A 16330-nucleotide genomic window follows, 5' to 3' on the forward strand; every position below is an offset into this window, starting at 1 on the left:
CCATACAGGGTGCGTTTCGGAATCAACTACCGTAGCTGCAGTGAAGCAAAATTAGATAGGGTTGCAGTACTGCTACTGCTACTACGTCGATTGCGAAACGCGCCCACAATACGAGTTATTCTGGCGTTTCCTTTAAAACAGAGCAGAGAAATGGCGGCAGTTGGGAGAATGGAGGGGGTCAGTCAGGTGTAATCCAGCGCCGCGTTGTGGCCGTCAGAAACAGCCTCGATAATGCGGGGACACGCGTATTGTATAGGGGCATTGGATTTAGTTTCGCCTTAGAGTAGTTCCGAATCAGTCCGTTTTTCTGGGTATAGCGCTAGAAGCACTTTGGCATCGCCAATACCACCTTCATTCTAACACTCGCAATCATCTTGCCTACAGTCTATTCAGCATAACTTGTGCTCTGAGAAGTTGAAAAAAAAGTCGTTGGAGTGTTGGAGAATAAATATAACATGGCCGTCACAACGTTGCCGCGTAGATTTATCCCGCGCAAACTTTAGGAGCACATTTCACATAAATATCGAAAATAATTAACAAATATTTACATCAACGAATCATCGATTAGCACCTGAAATCATCTTCAAAGGTTTGTATGCAAATAATTGTTTATCTGATTCATATTTCGTGTGAAATGTCTCGTGGACTGAAGGCTGTGGAGCGTAATCATTCGCAGAAATAATCATTTGTTTTATCTTTGTTCATCATTCATGAAAACGGAAACAATACTGCTCATTTGATACTGGGGCATTGGGGACAACTAGAAAAACGAGAAGAGGCATTGTCTCGCCTTTAGGCATATCCTAACGAGCTCCATTGAAATTACATTTTCAGAGTGTTGGTTAAGTGTACTCAGGGCGGCCGGCTTCGTCGAAGGAAAGAGAAAAGAAAAATTAATGCAATAGGAGCCTCAGAAGGTCATTAATAATTACAATTCCATAAAGTCCCTAGTCATCGATATTTTGAGCATCGGCATCGCATTCAATGCTTCTCATACTTGTTGCATCACATACTTTCGTGATTGAAGAGGATGTTTATCCATGTCTCGAAACCCGAATTTTTTCATGTGTGTGGACAAATTCTGTAGTTTTTGCTTCCGAATGAAAGCATTGCAATCGTTCAAATTTAAGCTTCGCATTTTTTGTGTTATATCGACTCATTATGATGCAGCAAGTCCGAAAATGCAATTTTAGACCGTGTCCGTACGCATGGGTGTGTATGTATGTATGTATGCATGCATGTGTGTGGTAAAGTTTTTCTTAAATTATTCACTAGTGAATGAATGGAATTAAATCTTTTTTTCAAATGTTGTTATTGTTGAGCCTTATCGCTCGTCATTAATTAAAAAGTAATTCATCTATTAGTTACTTCAAAAAAAAATTCAAATAGAATTGAAAACACATTTTCCATGGCGAGGAGTGTATATTAATTTTCATGTTGAGGGATCTGCGCGCAGCGCCACGAAAATGGGGTTTTTCAGGTCCCGTGACCCGAAAAATTTGTTTGGATGTTCCTTTGACCGAGGTGGTAGATGAAGGCGATAGCAATAATCATTGTTTTGATTTATTCGAAAATTTTCAAAAATTTGGTATTTTTTAAAAATCAGAATTCCGGGGATATCTTTGAATATTATGCTTCAAATCAGTAGCGAAGCGGTAAAAAGAGATGAGTCAATTTTGACTATTGACCAGTTTTCCATCAATATCTCGGAATCTAAGGGCGATAGCAAAATTTTTTATATACCCTTTTTTGTGGAGCCGATTAAGTGCTGCAACAAATGTAATTACTAAAATTTCGCTATCTCCCTTAGATTCAAGAATATTACTCGAAAACTCAACTGGGAGATAAGTCGACTCATCTCCGTTTACCACTTCACTACTGAAATGAAGTCAATCATGGCTTAAAATGTTTGTTTTAATGCTATGTCGAAGTTAAAAGATGATTACGATAACTATATTGATTGATCTGATTTTTATGATTGCTGAAAATTTTGAATTTTTCATGAATTAACCTGAAAGTTAGCTTTCTGATGGTTTCTACAAATGTGACGTTTCAATTTCATTTAAGTATGTGTAAATAACATTTTTCAATTAACATTTTATCGAAGGGCTGAGGGGAGAGATAGAACTGTAAAATACAATCGGTTGTATAGAAGAAAAAGGACAATAAGAATAATGATGCTGGTACCATTCAACTAAGTTGAAAATCGGGCAAAATTAGGTAAAAGGAAATCTTATTCAATTTAATAAAATGAAATAAACAATGAATTATATATGATAGAAGGAAATCACGTGCAAAATAATCATTCGGAAGCATATTGCTAGTTTATTAGTAAAAATAACTATACTATAGACAATACAAGAGCGATTTACCAATTGTTTAGGTTGGTGGGAAAACATGCGAATTTAATATTGCTGATAATGAGTAAAATTAGCGACAGTAGGTTCAATAAATGAAAGGAACAAATTTTTTTTATGTACATGGTCGGGATTGGTTTTCAAATTGGTAGTTCCTCCACATAAAAATTCCAAAAATAGATATAAAAATAAAGGACAAGGTAAAAAATGCGGAATGATTTGATGATAGCCCCAGAATTTTTCTAGACCTTTGGATTTCATTAAAAAAAGGAGATAACTCTGTTTATCAATTCGAGAATGCTTTGAGCTTTTGCAATTTTGGCTAAACATCTACACAGGGTTTCAATTGAATACAATAGTAAATTGATTGAACAAGATCAGTCAACTCGAATTTTCACTAAACAATTTCTGCTTAAGGATGTTCGACACCCTTTTAGCCAAAATTGACGTTGTTTTCATTTTTCTGACAAATTATCAATGGGAGTGACGTGAAAAAATATAACGATTTTGTGGTTTATCATTCTTTAATGGCTCACGAAGTTGCGTAGTGGTGCGATAATTTTCATGCGTTTTTTCAACAGTTTTGTGACTCTTTTTAAAAGTTTAGAGAAAACGCAGGAAAATGTTCGCACCACCTTAAAATTTCGTCAGTCATTAAATAATGACAAAACGCAAAAACGTTATATTTTTTCACGTCAATTCCATCATAAGTTTGCCAGAAAAATTAAAAAAACGTGAATTTTGGCAGAAAGGGTGTAGAACATCCTTAAGCTCTTCGAAATCTTTGGCAACAAATCATTAATTTTTTTCCACCTGGAGCTGGATGTGAGAAGAATTTGTTAATTGTTGTCGAAATACTTCGCTATTCCCTTGGGAATTTGAGATATACAACAAAAGCTGATTTTAACAGAATCAAAATTCACTGAATTTTCCTAATTATCCAATAGATATTCGACGACATGGTTGAAGGCGAGACAATGGATGTTAAAAACCTGGAAAGTCCCAGTGCCTCAAAGCTGAAGGAACCAGAAGAGAAAATGGATACTGAGGAGGTAAAGAAGCGTCCCAGGGAGGACTCGAGCGAGGAGGAGCAGCAGGAGATACCACTGAAAAAAGCAAAGAAAGAAGTAAGCCCGGAGAAGGATACCGACGCTGCGAATAAAGCTAATGGTACCACTGATGAAGTTGAAAACGAAGAGAAAGAATCCGAGAAATCGTCAGAAGAAAAGGAACCAGAATCATCAAGCAAGAAGCACGATGAGTCTTCTGATTCAGGTGAACAAAAGAATGAAGAATCCCCAGCAAAATCAGAGAAGGGAGAGGACAAATCCTCAGACGAGCTCGAATCCCCAGAGAGTACCAAGGCAGCAAAATCTAAATCGACAGAGCCAGAGGTGGTGAATGGATTGGAAATGTCTGTTGAATGTGCCAGTGACAAGGACACAAGCTCTGAGAGTGAGGACGAGAAGGAATCTAAGCCTAGACCTAAGACGATCATCGTGAAGGCTAAACCCAATGATTCTGAACTAGAAGTGAGCGGTTCAGAGGATGAAGGAAAAGACAGCAAACCTGTTGAAAAAGAAGATGAAGACGAGAAAAAGGAGGAGAAGAAGGATAAAGAACCATCAAAATCAAAGGGTAAGAAGTCATCAAAGGTAAAGGCGAAGGATTCAGACTCAGAGGAGCATTCAGATGCTGCGTCTGAGGAAGAAGTAGCTTCGAAATCTGCTAAGAAGACTGAGAAACGGGGACGCCCCAAGAAGTCACTGACGAAACCTGCTGGCGATGGTAAGAAGAAACGAGGCCGTGGTAAGAAGAAGAAGGAGGAATCTGACGAAGAGGATGAGGAAGAATCAGATAAAGCTTCTGATAAATCAGTTAAAACTGTTGATAAGAAAAAGGCTAAAGCAGATGAGAGCGACGATTCCAAGAAGTCAGACACTAATGGAAGTGATGATGAGTCTGAAGATGAGAAAGGGGATTCAGACGACAAGGGAAAGAAGAAACGGAAGAGCAATGATGAGGTAATGTAAAATTTTCTCTTGCGGCAGATCTAGTTGAAAGGAATACTTGATCTTTTCCAAGTATGAATAAATTCATGAATTTTATGGAGATTTTTTCAAGCAAGTCAAATTCAACGTTTCTCTCCTTTACACACTGAGAGAAAAAAAAACCTGTTCTCAAACAAGTCTTGTTTCAACCAAAAAATTGCGATTGAAAATGACCTAGATTACAAATACTCATGTTGAACATTTGAAGAGATGAAAAAAAAAATTCACAAAAATAAATTGAGTTATTCAAAAAAATTGCTTTTCTCTTCAAGCAAGATATCTCATAGCTAGAACTACTTATTTATTATTTTACACTACCATACGTATTCTGCTATCGAAAAATGTTCGTTTTAGGGATTAAAAAAGCAAGAGTAATTCTTCATTTCAACCATTCAACACTCAAGGATAAGGAATGAATGGTTAAATCCAATTGTAATGATGATATGATAGCAATCCTGTCACTTACAAACGAAATGTTTGCTGATTAACTTGACTTTTTCATAAATATTATCATCCTGAAGGGGCATCTCACGCACGAGTAATCCACCTTTCAAAATTTCATTGGTAAAATTCTCTTTTCCAGCCACCAGAGAAAAATGCGAAGATAAAATCATTGAAGAAGTACTTGAATGCTGCCGGCATTCGAGTGAAATCATTCGATGAACTCTGGGCTGGCTGCAAATCTACCACTGCACGTGTGAATCGTATGAAGAAACTGTTGGAGAATCATGGTATCACTGGGCGGCCAACTCTGGAGAAATGTAAGAAGGCTAAGGAGAAGATGGATCGAGCCAAAGAACTGGCTGAGCTGGACCCCAAAAACATCATCTCTGAAGGTTCGCACATATTATAACTATCTCCCTATATTATAAAAATCTAAAGCGACTTCTGCGATCAAAAATTTCGTACTCGAAATTAAGGGTGAGAATAACGGTCATGAGCGTCAGATTAAAGGTGACGAAAGTCAAATCAAGGATCACAAGGATAGAATAGGGGTCCAAGGCCAAAATTAAGCTTCTCAAGGGTCACAAGATAAAATGTTAGATGGATCATATTGAGGGTTCAAATAAGGGTCATGGAAGTCAGAAACCAAGGGTTACAAAGATCAAAATAAGGGTCTCTGTATCTCTCTAAATTATAAAAATCCAAATTGACTTCTGGTGATGAAAATTTGCTACTCGAAATTAAGACTAGAAAATTAAGGATCAGAAATGAAAGGTCAAAATAAAGGTCACGAGGGATATAATAAGGGTCAGATTAAGAGTCACAAGGTTCAGAACAAGAATCATGGGAGTCATATCGGGGTTAGCAGGGGGCGTAGCCCTCTAGTCACCTTCTATAAACTGTTCCTCATGGTGAAATTTCGTTTCAGGACGTGTCACCCGTTCAAGGACAGCTAAAACACCACGAAAACGTAGTCCCTCACCGCAGTCTTCATCACCCTCTGTCACACCAGATAAAGAGCTTCGCAAAAGAATCAGAAATGTCGTCGATAGTGAGTCAGAGTGAGATAACGCGAGGCTTTCAAGTACCTCCGTCTTTTTCTTGCTAAGGAATACTCCTGATATATGTCCACCATTTAGTCAGTAAGTTTTGCTAGAGTAATTTATATAATTTCGGTAGCGTAGTGGTCAAATGTCATGAAGAAAATTATACATTTTTTGTTATTTATGCATTCATCTCAGAGACAAGTGTTAACAGGGAAAATTTCTGCATTTTTTTGTAGCTAGGAAAATGCTCGACAAGAAGTACCTTGACATTTTTTGGTAAATTTACTTATCAAGATAAGTGCATAATTAACAAAAATGTTATGTTACACATTATCATTTCACTACTGAATTTGTTTCTCGTTCCTTTTATTTCCGATTCGTATAAATACTGGGCGTTGAATATTGAAAAATATATTTTTCGTATCTCTGAATGATAAATGAGAGTAGTCTGTTTCTCATAAAATATTTGTGTTTAAATGTTGCTAAAGTAAATGAATGTTTAACATTACAATGACTGGATATTCTTTGTAAATTGTTTTGAACGTTGATGATAAAATAAAAGTACTTTATTCTATAATATTCATGTGTCAATACAAAACTCTTGAAGAACAGTGTTCATTTTTTTTCAAAATTTATTCAGGAATGTTGTGATGCATTCTTTACTGCAGAATGGTTTATTCTCTTTAATAGCCATTCTGCCGTTTAGAAGACTTTTCTTACAATTGGCACAGCAGAAGCACTCCTCGGAAGCATGGAAATCTAAATTTTTCACAGCAACACCCTGTTGATGGGCAGCGATAACTTTCTGACAAGCAGAACAGGTTTTCGCGTAAGTCTTTTGGTAACATGGAAGACACAGCGGTCTATCGCTCTCGGAGATATATTGTTTCCCAGCGAGTGGTTCGTCGCAGTCCCAGCAGCAGAAATGTTTCACATGGTAATTGTGACCCTCTGCTATCGTATATTCTCTCACGAAAATCAACTGAAAAAAAAAAAAAAATTTCATGATTTAAAGTAACTGGAAAACTATTATCCTGTGCAATTGTGACATTTTAACGTAAATTATGTCAACTTAATGCCAAGTTGAGTTCTTAGAGAATATTCATGAATCTAATACGGATAGCAGAATCGTAAAAAAAATATTTTTTATAGCTGTGATTTTCTTTCTACAAAAAATATTCCCACAGAGATTTTTCCATTATCCTCAAAGAGAACAAAATTCGCATTATTCAATTTAAAAATCTAATTATTCAGTTTGAAACTAATACAAAGTTGAATAGAAATCCAATAGAATTTTCTAACGAATTTGCTAGGTTTTTCTATTAAATTTTTTCATCCGTGTCAAGTGGAAATTTCACTCATTTAAAGTCCTGGAATTCCGAGATTTTTACTGGGAAGTACAAACTGTTTCCCTCTGCTTCCACTTCAAGATATTCCTCAAAAATTAATTATTATTATTTATCAATGCATAAGGATATAATGTCCCATTGCATGTGGAGAGTAATTACAGTAAAAATTTTAATTTACTAATAAATTACCGTAATTTGTACCTTCATTTGCTTAAGGAACTATAAATAGTTTAGCATATTTACATTGTTTACTCCAAAACTACGTAAAAAAATCAATTGATGATGTTATTTCTCCACTCCACTCTTAAATTCTACAAAACTTACCTCATCACAGGCAAAGCATCTAGGTATCTCCAAAAGCCCAGCGAAATCCCTACCGCAGTACAACTTTCCTTTATGATAGAAGTAAACGAGATCAACAAGAAGTTCGTCACAAACTGAGCAAACGAAACATCCCGGATGCCAAGCCGCGTCCTTCGCTTGCTCAGCAGTGACAATGACATCGCCAATAACAATGTCCTCTGTACACTGATGGCACTTTTGTTTCGGCGGATAAATCCTCATATTCTCCATTTCAGAACCCAAACGATTGATCCTAGGATGCTCCATCGTTCTGACAGTTCCAACTGCTGCCTCAGGAAATACTGGATTATTCTGGCTTACTGAATGAATAATACTCGGATTCACTCCTCCATACGAGAGCAATTGTGAAGCTACAGGCTTTGTGTTACTATCAGTGACCCTGGAGTCTCTTAGAGCAGCTCCACTCTCTAAATCCTTGGATGTCATGGGAATTTGACTTTGAACGTCAGCAGAGTCTTCTTTCTCTCCATATTTCGAAGACAGTTTTTCTCTGATGTAAGAAAGTCCTTTTTCATCCAAGGTGCTTGCAATTATGTCATTAGAGTGGATCGAACTGGGAGGTAAAAGTGCTTCCGATAACATCTGATCCGCCAACGTTGAGTTATCGTCTCGCACTGATGGCTGTCTTGTGAATTTATCTAATTTCTTAGCCCATTGGTGAGACCTCAATGGTTTATTATCATTCACAGCGTGATCTGCCTTCACAGCCCCTATTCTCTGGAATTGTGAGCGGCAAGGAAGACTGTTCGTGGTTCCAGGGGTCTCAGAATACAAATTCGATTGAGCAAAGTGTAATGCTGTGTTCATTGGCCCGTTCAGGGCATCAGAATGTGCACCTGCAGCTGCGCGAATTCCACCAAGTTCAGGTTCAGGAGGAATTGAGGGACAGATTTGTCCTTGTGGAATACCATTGACAGTCGAGAAGTTCATTGCAGGATTTTGAACTCCAGGGACAGCCATGGATTGCGCCAATTGCTGATCTGCTTTGGGATCTCCCAAAATGTGATGGTACCTCCCCAGTCTTGAAGCTTCGCTGGAGGACTGATCAAACGCAGGGTTCATGAGGAATTCACGTTTACTTGACACTGGAGTTGGACCACTAGTTGCAGGACTCCTGTCTCGAGACGAATGTAATCCCTGATCATGTGGCACAAGACTGCTTGGGGCCATTCCTTGAGATCCAGGAAGGACTAAAGGACCACTTTCATCTTGCGGAATTCGACTGACCGTTGGGAAATTCATAGCAGGATTTTGAATCCCAGGGACGTTTGTGGACTGAGCCAATTGCTGATCTGTTTTAACATCTCCCAAAATGTGATGGTACCTCCCCAGTCTTGAAGCTTCGCTGGAGGACTGATCAAACGCAGGGTTCATGAGGAATTCACGTTTACTTGACACTGGAGTTGGACCACTAGTTGCAGGACTTCTGTCTCGAGACGAATGTAATCCCTGATCATGTGGCACAAGACTGCTTGGAGCCATTCCTTGAGATCCAGGAAGGACTAAAGGACCACTTTCATCTTGCGGAATTCGACTGACCGTTGGGAAATTCATGGCAGGATTTTGAATCCCAGGGACGTTTGTGGACTGAGCCAATTGCTGATCTGTTTTAACATCTCCCAAAATGTGATGGTACCTCCCCAGTCTTGAAGCTTCGCTGGAGGACTGATCAAACGCAGGGTTCATGAGGAATTCACGTTTACTTGACACTGGAGTTGGACCACTAGTTGCAGGACTTCTGTCTCGAGACGAATGTAATCCCTGATCATGTGGCACAAGACTGCTTGGAGCCATTCCTTGAGATCCAGGAAGGACTAAAGGACCACTTTCATCTTGCGGAATTCGACTGACCGTTGGGAAATTCATAGCAGGATTTTGAATCCCAGGGACGTTTGTGGACTGAGCCAATTGCTGATCTGTTTTAACATCTCCCAAAATGTGATGGTACCTCCCCAGTCTTGAAGCTTCGCTGGAGATCTGGTCGAAGGGAGGATTCGAGAGGAATTCACGTTTACTTGATGCCAGAGTTGGATCGGGCATCGGGCTTCGGTCTCGAGCCAAATGCGATCCTTGATCGTATTTTTTAGTTACAAAGCTGCTTGGAGTTCGCAGGTTCGGGGAATTCCCTTGGATTGCCGCGGGCTTGTGTTTGGGACTGAAGCATTCAGAGGCATTGGCTGGTGTCATCAGGGTACGGTCGAACGGACGGGCTGTCACGAACTTTGATACTCTCCCTTGTCCCACGTATTTCTTCAAATTCTCCAAGTACTTCTCGAATTGCTTTCTCTCGGAATCTGTCAGCTCGTCGCACACCTTGTGATCAATGTCGTGGAGAGGCAATTGTTTCTGGAGCTGTTGCTTTCTAAAGGCAGCACCCACTGTGCCCTTTATTGGTAATTTATCCTCGGGTAAGGCCTTCATGTAATCTATTGCTAGCTCTTTCGAGGCGTCAGGCGGTGCCCATTCGTACATTTCTTCGGCTGATTGTCGCTTGAGGATTATCGATTTCTTTTTTGGGACTCCACTTGGCCCGAAGAGTAAATCAAACTGGGGGAAGTCTTCGTCTGGTACGTCATGATCGTCTCTGCTGCATTTGCAATTTTTACAGATTTTCCGCCAGAAATGGAGATCCAAACCGGGACAGGAAACTGTGCATTTTATGCAAGGAGCACCGGCGCCTACTTCGTGTGCCAAACGCGGCTAGAAAAGTCGGAATGGAGAAATTAATGACATGTGATCGTTGGTATCTGTAATTTCGGTTCTCATAATTTTATTACTTAGGATGCATCATTCAGTGTTGAAATGAATAATATCACTACAGAAGTTGTTTTCTTTTTCAATTAATAGTATCAGACACATGTTGAATATAGATGATAATTTCAAAATTTTATAACTTGTAGGTATCGAGAAATTAAGGCCCGGGTGGATTGTCTTTCGAATGTGATCTTGGTTTTTTTTCATTTTGATAATCCGAAATGATCTCTAATTGCCATTCAGTTTTGCATAGCCCTGAAGTCTCCAAAAATTATGATTGTACAATCAAAAAAACGTTGAAAAAAGCCGAACATTTTCAAAGAGCGTTTTTGAACAATATTGGGAAATAAACCAAATAGGGAGGAATAGTCACAATAGTCAATGGCTGTCATATCGTTAGTTACCATGATAAATTATCCATTCACTATTTCCTCTCTATCGGACTTATTTCTTAATTTTTATTAAAAACTCAAAATGTTCAGTTTTTTTCTAATTTTTTAAATTGTACGATCATAATTTTTAGGGACTCCTCCCTGATGTAAAATCCAATGGAAATTGTGATATATTTTACATTATGAAGATGGAAAAACAATCGAGATAACGTTCGAAAGATATTCCACCCGGTCCTTAAGTAAACAAAATGAGCCTGATGCACGGGCTCTTATGGAATTATAATTCAAGGCTCGGCTCCATTATCTGTCGAACGTTATCTACATTGATTGGTTACATTGATTGATTTTGGCACACCGCAACAAAAGTGTGATCAAAAAATTCTATAAAATATTGTAAAATTTTTCAAAGAGCTTCTTTTCGTACAATCGTCTCGTTGCGCTGTACCAAAGGATTTATTATATCGTTTTTTCTCTCCCCATGGTGGCGACTGACAGACCACCATTTGCCACGGTAATTATACATTATTCATATCTCCTTTATTGAACTCATTCCTCAATAGTAATTAAAAACACTCTTTCAAAATGTTCAGAATTTTTTTTACTTTTTTTTTTCAATCAAAATTCGTGATTTTCGGGGGTCTCTGGGTGGACACAAACAAGTGGATAATCGCATTTTTATTAATGAGTATTGTAATAGTTGCTAATAAATTTGCAATTTGCTGCCGAATGAGTTTTCTCTTGTTCAATTTTTTCATGCCATTATAGTATCAACAATTGAAATGTCATCAAAATTTTGCGTATTATTTCCGTCTGTCAAATGATTCTACATTCGGAGCCTCTCAAGACTCGAGTCCGTTTTCAGTCCGGGTTTAATCAAGGTTTAATCAAGGTTTAATCAATGTATAGTGTAATAGCCGGGGGTTAATCCGAATTTATTCAAGATTTAGCCAGAGCTTAACTCAGGTTCCGTCAGAAATCAGTCTGCGAATAAGTATTCAACATAATAGACTGGTAAATGAGTTGAATAGCGATAGAGACTTTGATATAAAAACTTATGACGGCATTATGTAACTTGAATAAGGAGCCATTGAAATATACTTTTCAAGCCCTGATTTAATTGATATTACTCATGATTCTTTCAGTAATCATGAAAAAATCGATTTTCTCGTTCAAAACGCGTCCATAATATGCTGTAACTCAACAGCGAATTGTGCGACACCCATCATATTTTGAAGAGGGTATTATTACTAATTTTTTGAGCCATGACTAATTCCATTTTAATGACCATTTTTGGAGTGATCATTAAAGAATTGATTTTTGCAAAAATATCATTTTTTTCGAATTTGTATGAAAGATTACCTTTTAATTGGTGTCAATATGAACAGAACCTCTTAATGTCTATAGTCATGAAGAAATTCATGGAATTTAATTGATCCCTTATAAAAAAAATTCGAGAAAAAATAAGAAAAAAAAACACATACAGACATCATTTAAAAATCGCATATTTGGAATTTTTATACCATATTTAGTTACCCTAACATAAAAAATTGGTAACTTCAATTTGAGCGATTACAAAGCTTCCATTGTGAAGCAAAAAATGAAAAAAAATTGAGATATAGGGAATGATGTGCTAAATGTGATGGCGGCGAAAAGTAATGGGGTACTACACTCATTTAATCCCGTATTTCTTCGAGCCACGTATTCTTGCTTGCACAGAGAATCAATTTTTTTTGAAAAGACTAAATCTATTTTTGCAATAAAAATTTTCAAGCGGCGCTGGCTTCGCATATTTGGCATAAAAAAATCAGTTTTTGATCATTTTTAGCAACCGATTTTTTTGGCACAAGTAAGACTTGTTTGAGAACTCTGCTGTTTTTCTCTCAGTATAGACAAGGTCCTATGCAAAACATCAAATACGTTAAAAAATGAAGGGACTCCATTGTTTGATATGTAGTAGGTCAAGTACTAGTTGTAATAGGTTATTTTGTCAAGAAAATGCTGAATCGGTACTAAAGTATGTCATAAAAACATTTCATAAGGTCTTGCGAAATTGATAAATATTTATTTTCTTCAAGGAGAAACTGCTTAAATTCCACAAAATTGATTATTTTCAAGTTTACAAAGTAGAAAGCCCTTGAGTTCAGCATTGCCACATATTGACGTATGAAAAAATTGAAAAGGAAATTCTAGCGCTTTCGCTCCGGAATTCTGTTAGAATTTCTGTCAAGGAAAATTTCTGTGCCGAGAATTTCAATTCAACAAATGAAAAAAATCCATTGATTTTGTTTCTCATATTTTTCTATTGAAAGTAGCAGCCACGTGCAGAAGCTATGGAATTCACAACACCGATCGAATGGGAACATACCATTCTATATCAATCGTTGAAAAAGAAATATGGAACGTCTCGCTAGTAATCCTCGCGGACAATTTCTCTCTAAAAATGCTGGTTCTTTCTAACTTATGCTTTAGGGAATACCCGTCAGTACAGAACGATTTGTTTTGCTTATAGTTTCATTTTGCATGCGTCCGAAAAATAAATAATTTATGGAAATTTGCAATTTAATACGCGTGGAAAAATTTCATCGAAAAATCTCACACAATCGATAGAATTCGACTTTTTCTACAATTTATTCTATGGAGATGTTTGCTATAAACAATTCCTCGGCCTGAATTTTCCGAGTTGGTTTTTATTTTTTCAATTCGAAAGACGAGAAAACAGAAGAACAAGTGAGAAATAGCTCTTCTATCGTATATGGTAAAGTTATTTTTGCTAATAAATTAACAATATGCTTCCAATGGTTATTTTGCATATAATTTCCTTCTATCATGTGTAATTCATTGTTTATTTAATTTTATTAAATTTAATAAGATTTTCTTTTACCTATTTTTGCCAGATTTTCAACTTACTTCAATGTTGTCAGCATTATTATTCTTTTATCACTTTTCTTCTATATACAACCGATTGTCTTTTTACAGTTCTATCTCTCCCCTCAGTCCGTCGATAAAATGTTAAGAGAAAAAATTTTATTGACACATACTTGAATGAATTTAAAACATCACATTTGAAGAAGAAACCATCAGAAAGCTCATCTTCAGGGAAATTGAACAATTCTAAATTTTCAACAATCATCAAAAAACAAATCAACCAATATAACTATCGTAATAATCTTTTAACTACCACTTAATGGCATTAAAACAAACATTTTAAGCTATGATTGAATTCATTTGAAGCATGATATTCAAAGATATTCCCGGAATTCTGATTTTCAAAAAATTCAAAATTTTTGAAAATTTTCGAATAAATCAAAATAACGATTATTGCTATCGCCTTTATCTTCGAACTCGGTCAACGGGACATCCAAACAAATTTTTTAAACCATCATTCAATCAATTCAGAACATTTTTTTTAGTTATCGTGGGATAACCGATTTTCGGGAAAATTAAAAAATTAAAAAAACTAATCGATGAATTAAATTTTAATTAATGGCGATCGATAGGGCTCAACAATATCTATTTGAAAAAAAAATTCAATTCCATTCACTCATTAATGAAAAATGAAAGAAAAACTTTGTCACACACATACATACACAAAAATTGCATTTTCGCACTGTTTGGATCATAATGGATCGATACAACACAAAATATCCAAAACTTAAATTTGAGCGATTATAATGCTACCATTTGGAAGCAAAAATCCTTAAAAAGTGTATGCCGACGAATTTCTATAGAAAATATCTCAATAGATAAACTTATATAGAAGAATGAATTGAATGAATTCTCTTGATTGTTTCTATCAAATAGGTTGAAATGAATAATTCCTAGCGCAGAAAATGCGTGAGAGAGCTACACAATTTTCCAATGGAATCGACGAAAAACTATTAGAATATCCGATAGAGGTCCAATAGAAATTCAATAGAATGATCTATTAAATGCGCTAGATTTCCCATGTAATTTTGTTCGTGCGTAAAGTGCCTTTCTCTAGAATGAGTACACACCCAGCTGTTCAATTACTAGACGATTCACCCTATTTGGTTTTAACGATGTTCAACGTGACAAATTTAAATTATCCTTTCCGGGAAAGATGACGTGATACTCAAGGAATCGCACGTTTTCCTTATTCCCCAAACCAATCTCCATTCACTATATTCAACGGATTGTTATCATTCATTCATAGACAGATATAGCAATCTCCTTGTAATAAATCTGTAGCGAAGTGGTAAACTAGGATCAGTGCAATTTTTTTGAAAATTTTTCTATTGCTTGAATCGAAAATTTCTCTCAAACATGGTCAAATTGTTTAACTCTCCTGAAAAAGTTCCATATTCGCACTTATCCTAGTTTACCACTTCGCTACAGAAATTATATCAACCAAATAAATAGTATCAACTTACTTTACGTTTGCGATTCTCCAGTTCCAGTAGCCACTTCGGGCGATTGCCCTCTTGCTCCGTTAGCGCGTTATGGCCCATCGCAACTAACAATAACTTTCCATTAAATTACCAGCTGATTGAATTAAACAAATCCGACTGTTACGTCGTGGAAAAAATAAACTTATATTTATCGTTTCATTCACTCACTGTCAATTCATTAAACGTGACTATCTCCCAGCGAATACAACTGCTGACTGCTCGGAACACTCGTTTCCTCTCTCTTTCAGTATGAGTTGCCGTCTGAGTCACATCCCCCCACTCTCATCTGTTGAGTCAGACTAAATAATGTGTATGTAATCTAAGAATGTAATTCAATCGGTTTACGCACATTTTTCCGAGTCAATGTCAATGCACCGATGGAATGTTCCTGATATCGACAAACAATATGCGTAAAAAACGATGATGACTTGCGCTTCATCATGAGATTAAACGACAGGTCCCTAACATATTTCGCATAATTCTTCGAACAGAACGTACAAAGGACCATGTGCCGAGCGGTGATGGGGGCCCCTCGCTCAATGCAAGAAACAGGGAAATAGAGACAGATGGATGAAGAAGAGAGACGTCGTCGTCCCCTTCCAAAAGCCCCACAGAGGCAACTGGCCTCTGCCACAGTTCAAGGGTTTCTCCAAGGATCTTCAAGTCACGATTTTTATTTTAAAAAATCACAAAAAATAATCAGATAATAATAACCCGATGAAATTTTTAGTCTCTAATTTTTAATTTCTGTCTTTTCCTCTATTCATTCTATGAAAAGACGGATAAAAATCGAATTTAAGGGCATTCTTTCATTTTTTGCTTCCGAACGGAAGTCTTTGTATTTGACCGATTTTTCGATTCTCTAATTTTAATTGCAAATGATGTAGAATGTCATGAAACGTGGAGAAATAATGTTTTCATCACGCCGTGTGTAAAGTGATATTTTACACACGCTCCGCGTGCGCAAAACCCCACTTGCCACACATTGTGATGAAAAATAAGGTTCGATACTCGCGTGAAAAGTGTTTTTAGACTCGTGGGATTATATCACTTAAGGGTGCCAAGTGAATTTGAAAAAAGATTCAAAAAAATTTTTTTCTTTCTCTCCATCATTGGAGAAATATGTATTCATCCATCCGACGAAATTTCAAACCCGCAACCGGAA

At 36.9% G+C, this 16330-nt stretch overlaps 2 protein-coding genes across 7 annotated transcripts; one reads left to right on the forward strand and one right to left on the reverse strand.

Annotated features, from left to right (window-relative positions):
• The first annotated feature begins 504 nt into the window (after window positions 1–504).
• LOC107040187 (uncharacterized protein DDB_G0286299) lies at window positions 505–6477 on the forward strand. 2 transcript variants are annotated; one of them, XM_015260145.2, is made up of 4 exons: window positions 505–589; window positions 3305–4381; window positions 4992–5244; window positions 5781–6477. In XM_015260145.2, the coding sequence occupies exons 2-4, from the start codon at window positions 3317–3319 to the stop codon at window positions 5915–5917; spliced, it is 1455 nt and encodes a 484-aa protein (XP_015115631.1). In that variant the 5' UTR covers window positions 505–589; window positions 3305–3316; the 3' UTR covers window positions 5918–6477. The 2 variants fall into 2 exon arrangements, with proteins under 2 accessions (XP_015115631.1, XP_015115638.1); XM_015260152.2 differs by lacking the exon at window positions 505–589 and adding an exon at window positions 830–917.
• On the reverse strand, window positions 6449–15645 carry LOC107040157 (paxillin). 5 transcript variants are annotated; one of them, XM_015260118.1, is made up of 5 exons: window positions 15515–15645; window positions 15334–15464; window positions 15148–15230; window positions 7572–10310; window positions 6449–6880 (listed from the first exon to the last, which is right to left on the reverse strand). In XM_015260118.1, exons 3-5 carry the CDS (start codon window positions 15223–15225, stop codon window positions 6524–6526), a joined length of 3174 nt encoding a protein of 1057 aa, XP_015115604.1. In that variant the 5' UTR covers window positions 15226–15230; window positions 15334–15464; window positions 15515–15645; the 3' UTR covers window positions 6449–6523. The 5 variants fall into 5 exon arrangements, with proteins under 5 accessions (XP_015115604.1, XP_015115598.1, XP_015115612.1 ...); XM_015260112.1 differs by having other exon boundaries at window positions 15148–15240; XM_015260126.1 differs by having other exon boundaries at window positions 7572–9226; window positions 9539–10310; window positions 15148–15464.
• Between the last annotated feature and the right edge of the window lie 685 nt (window positions 15646–16330).

Source organism: Diachasma alloeum, unplaced genomic scaffold, assembly GCF_001412515.2.
Source record: "Diachasma alloeum isolate Michigan unplaced genomic scaffold, Dall2.0 Dall_scaffold_00178, whole genome shotgun sequence".
NCBI lineage: Eukaryota > Metazoa > Arthropoda > Insecta > Hymenoptera > Braconidae > Diachasma > Diachasma alloeum.

Bases quoted from the DNA above. Each gene is read 5' to 3' on its own strand.
- LOC107040187 (XM_015260145.2), top strand. From the start codon at position 3,317: ATGGTTGAAGGCGAGACAATGGATGTTAAAAACCTGGAAAGTCCCAGT. The intron at 4,382-4,991 runs GTAATGTAAAAT...TCTCTTTTCCAG, and splicing joins AACGGAAGAGCAATGATGAG to CCACCAGAGAAAAATGCGAA. The intron at 5,245-5,780 runs GTTCGCACATAT...ATTTCGTTTCAG, and splicing joins CAAAAACATCATCTCTGAAG to GACGTGTCACCCGTTCAAGG.
- LOC107040157 (XM_015260118.1), bottom strand. From the start codon at position 15,225: ATGGGCCATAACGCGCTAACGGAGCAAGAGGGCAATCGCCCGAAGTGG. The intron at 10,311-15,147 runs GTAAGTTGATAC...CGACTTTTCTAG, and splicing joins TGGAGAATCGCAAACGTAAA to CCGCGTTTGGCACACGAAGT. The intron at 6,881-7,571 runs GTAAGTTTTGTA...TTTTTTTTTCAG, and splicing joins GATGCTTTGCCTGTGATGAG to TTGATTTTCGTGAGAGAATA.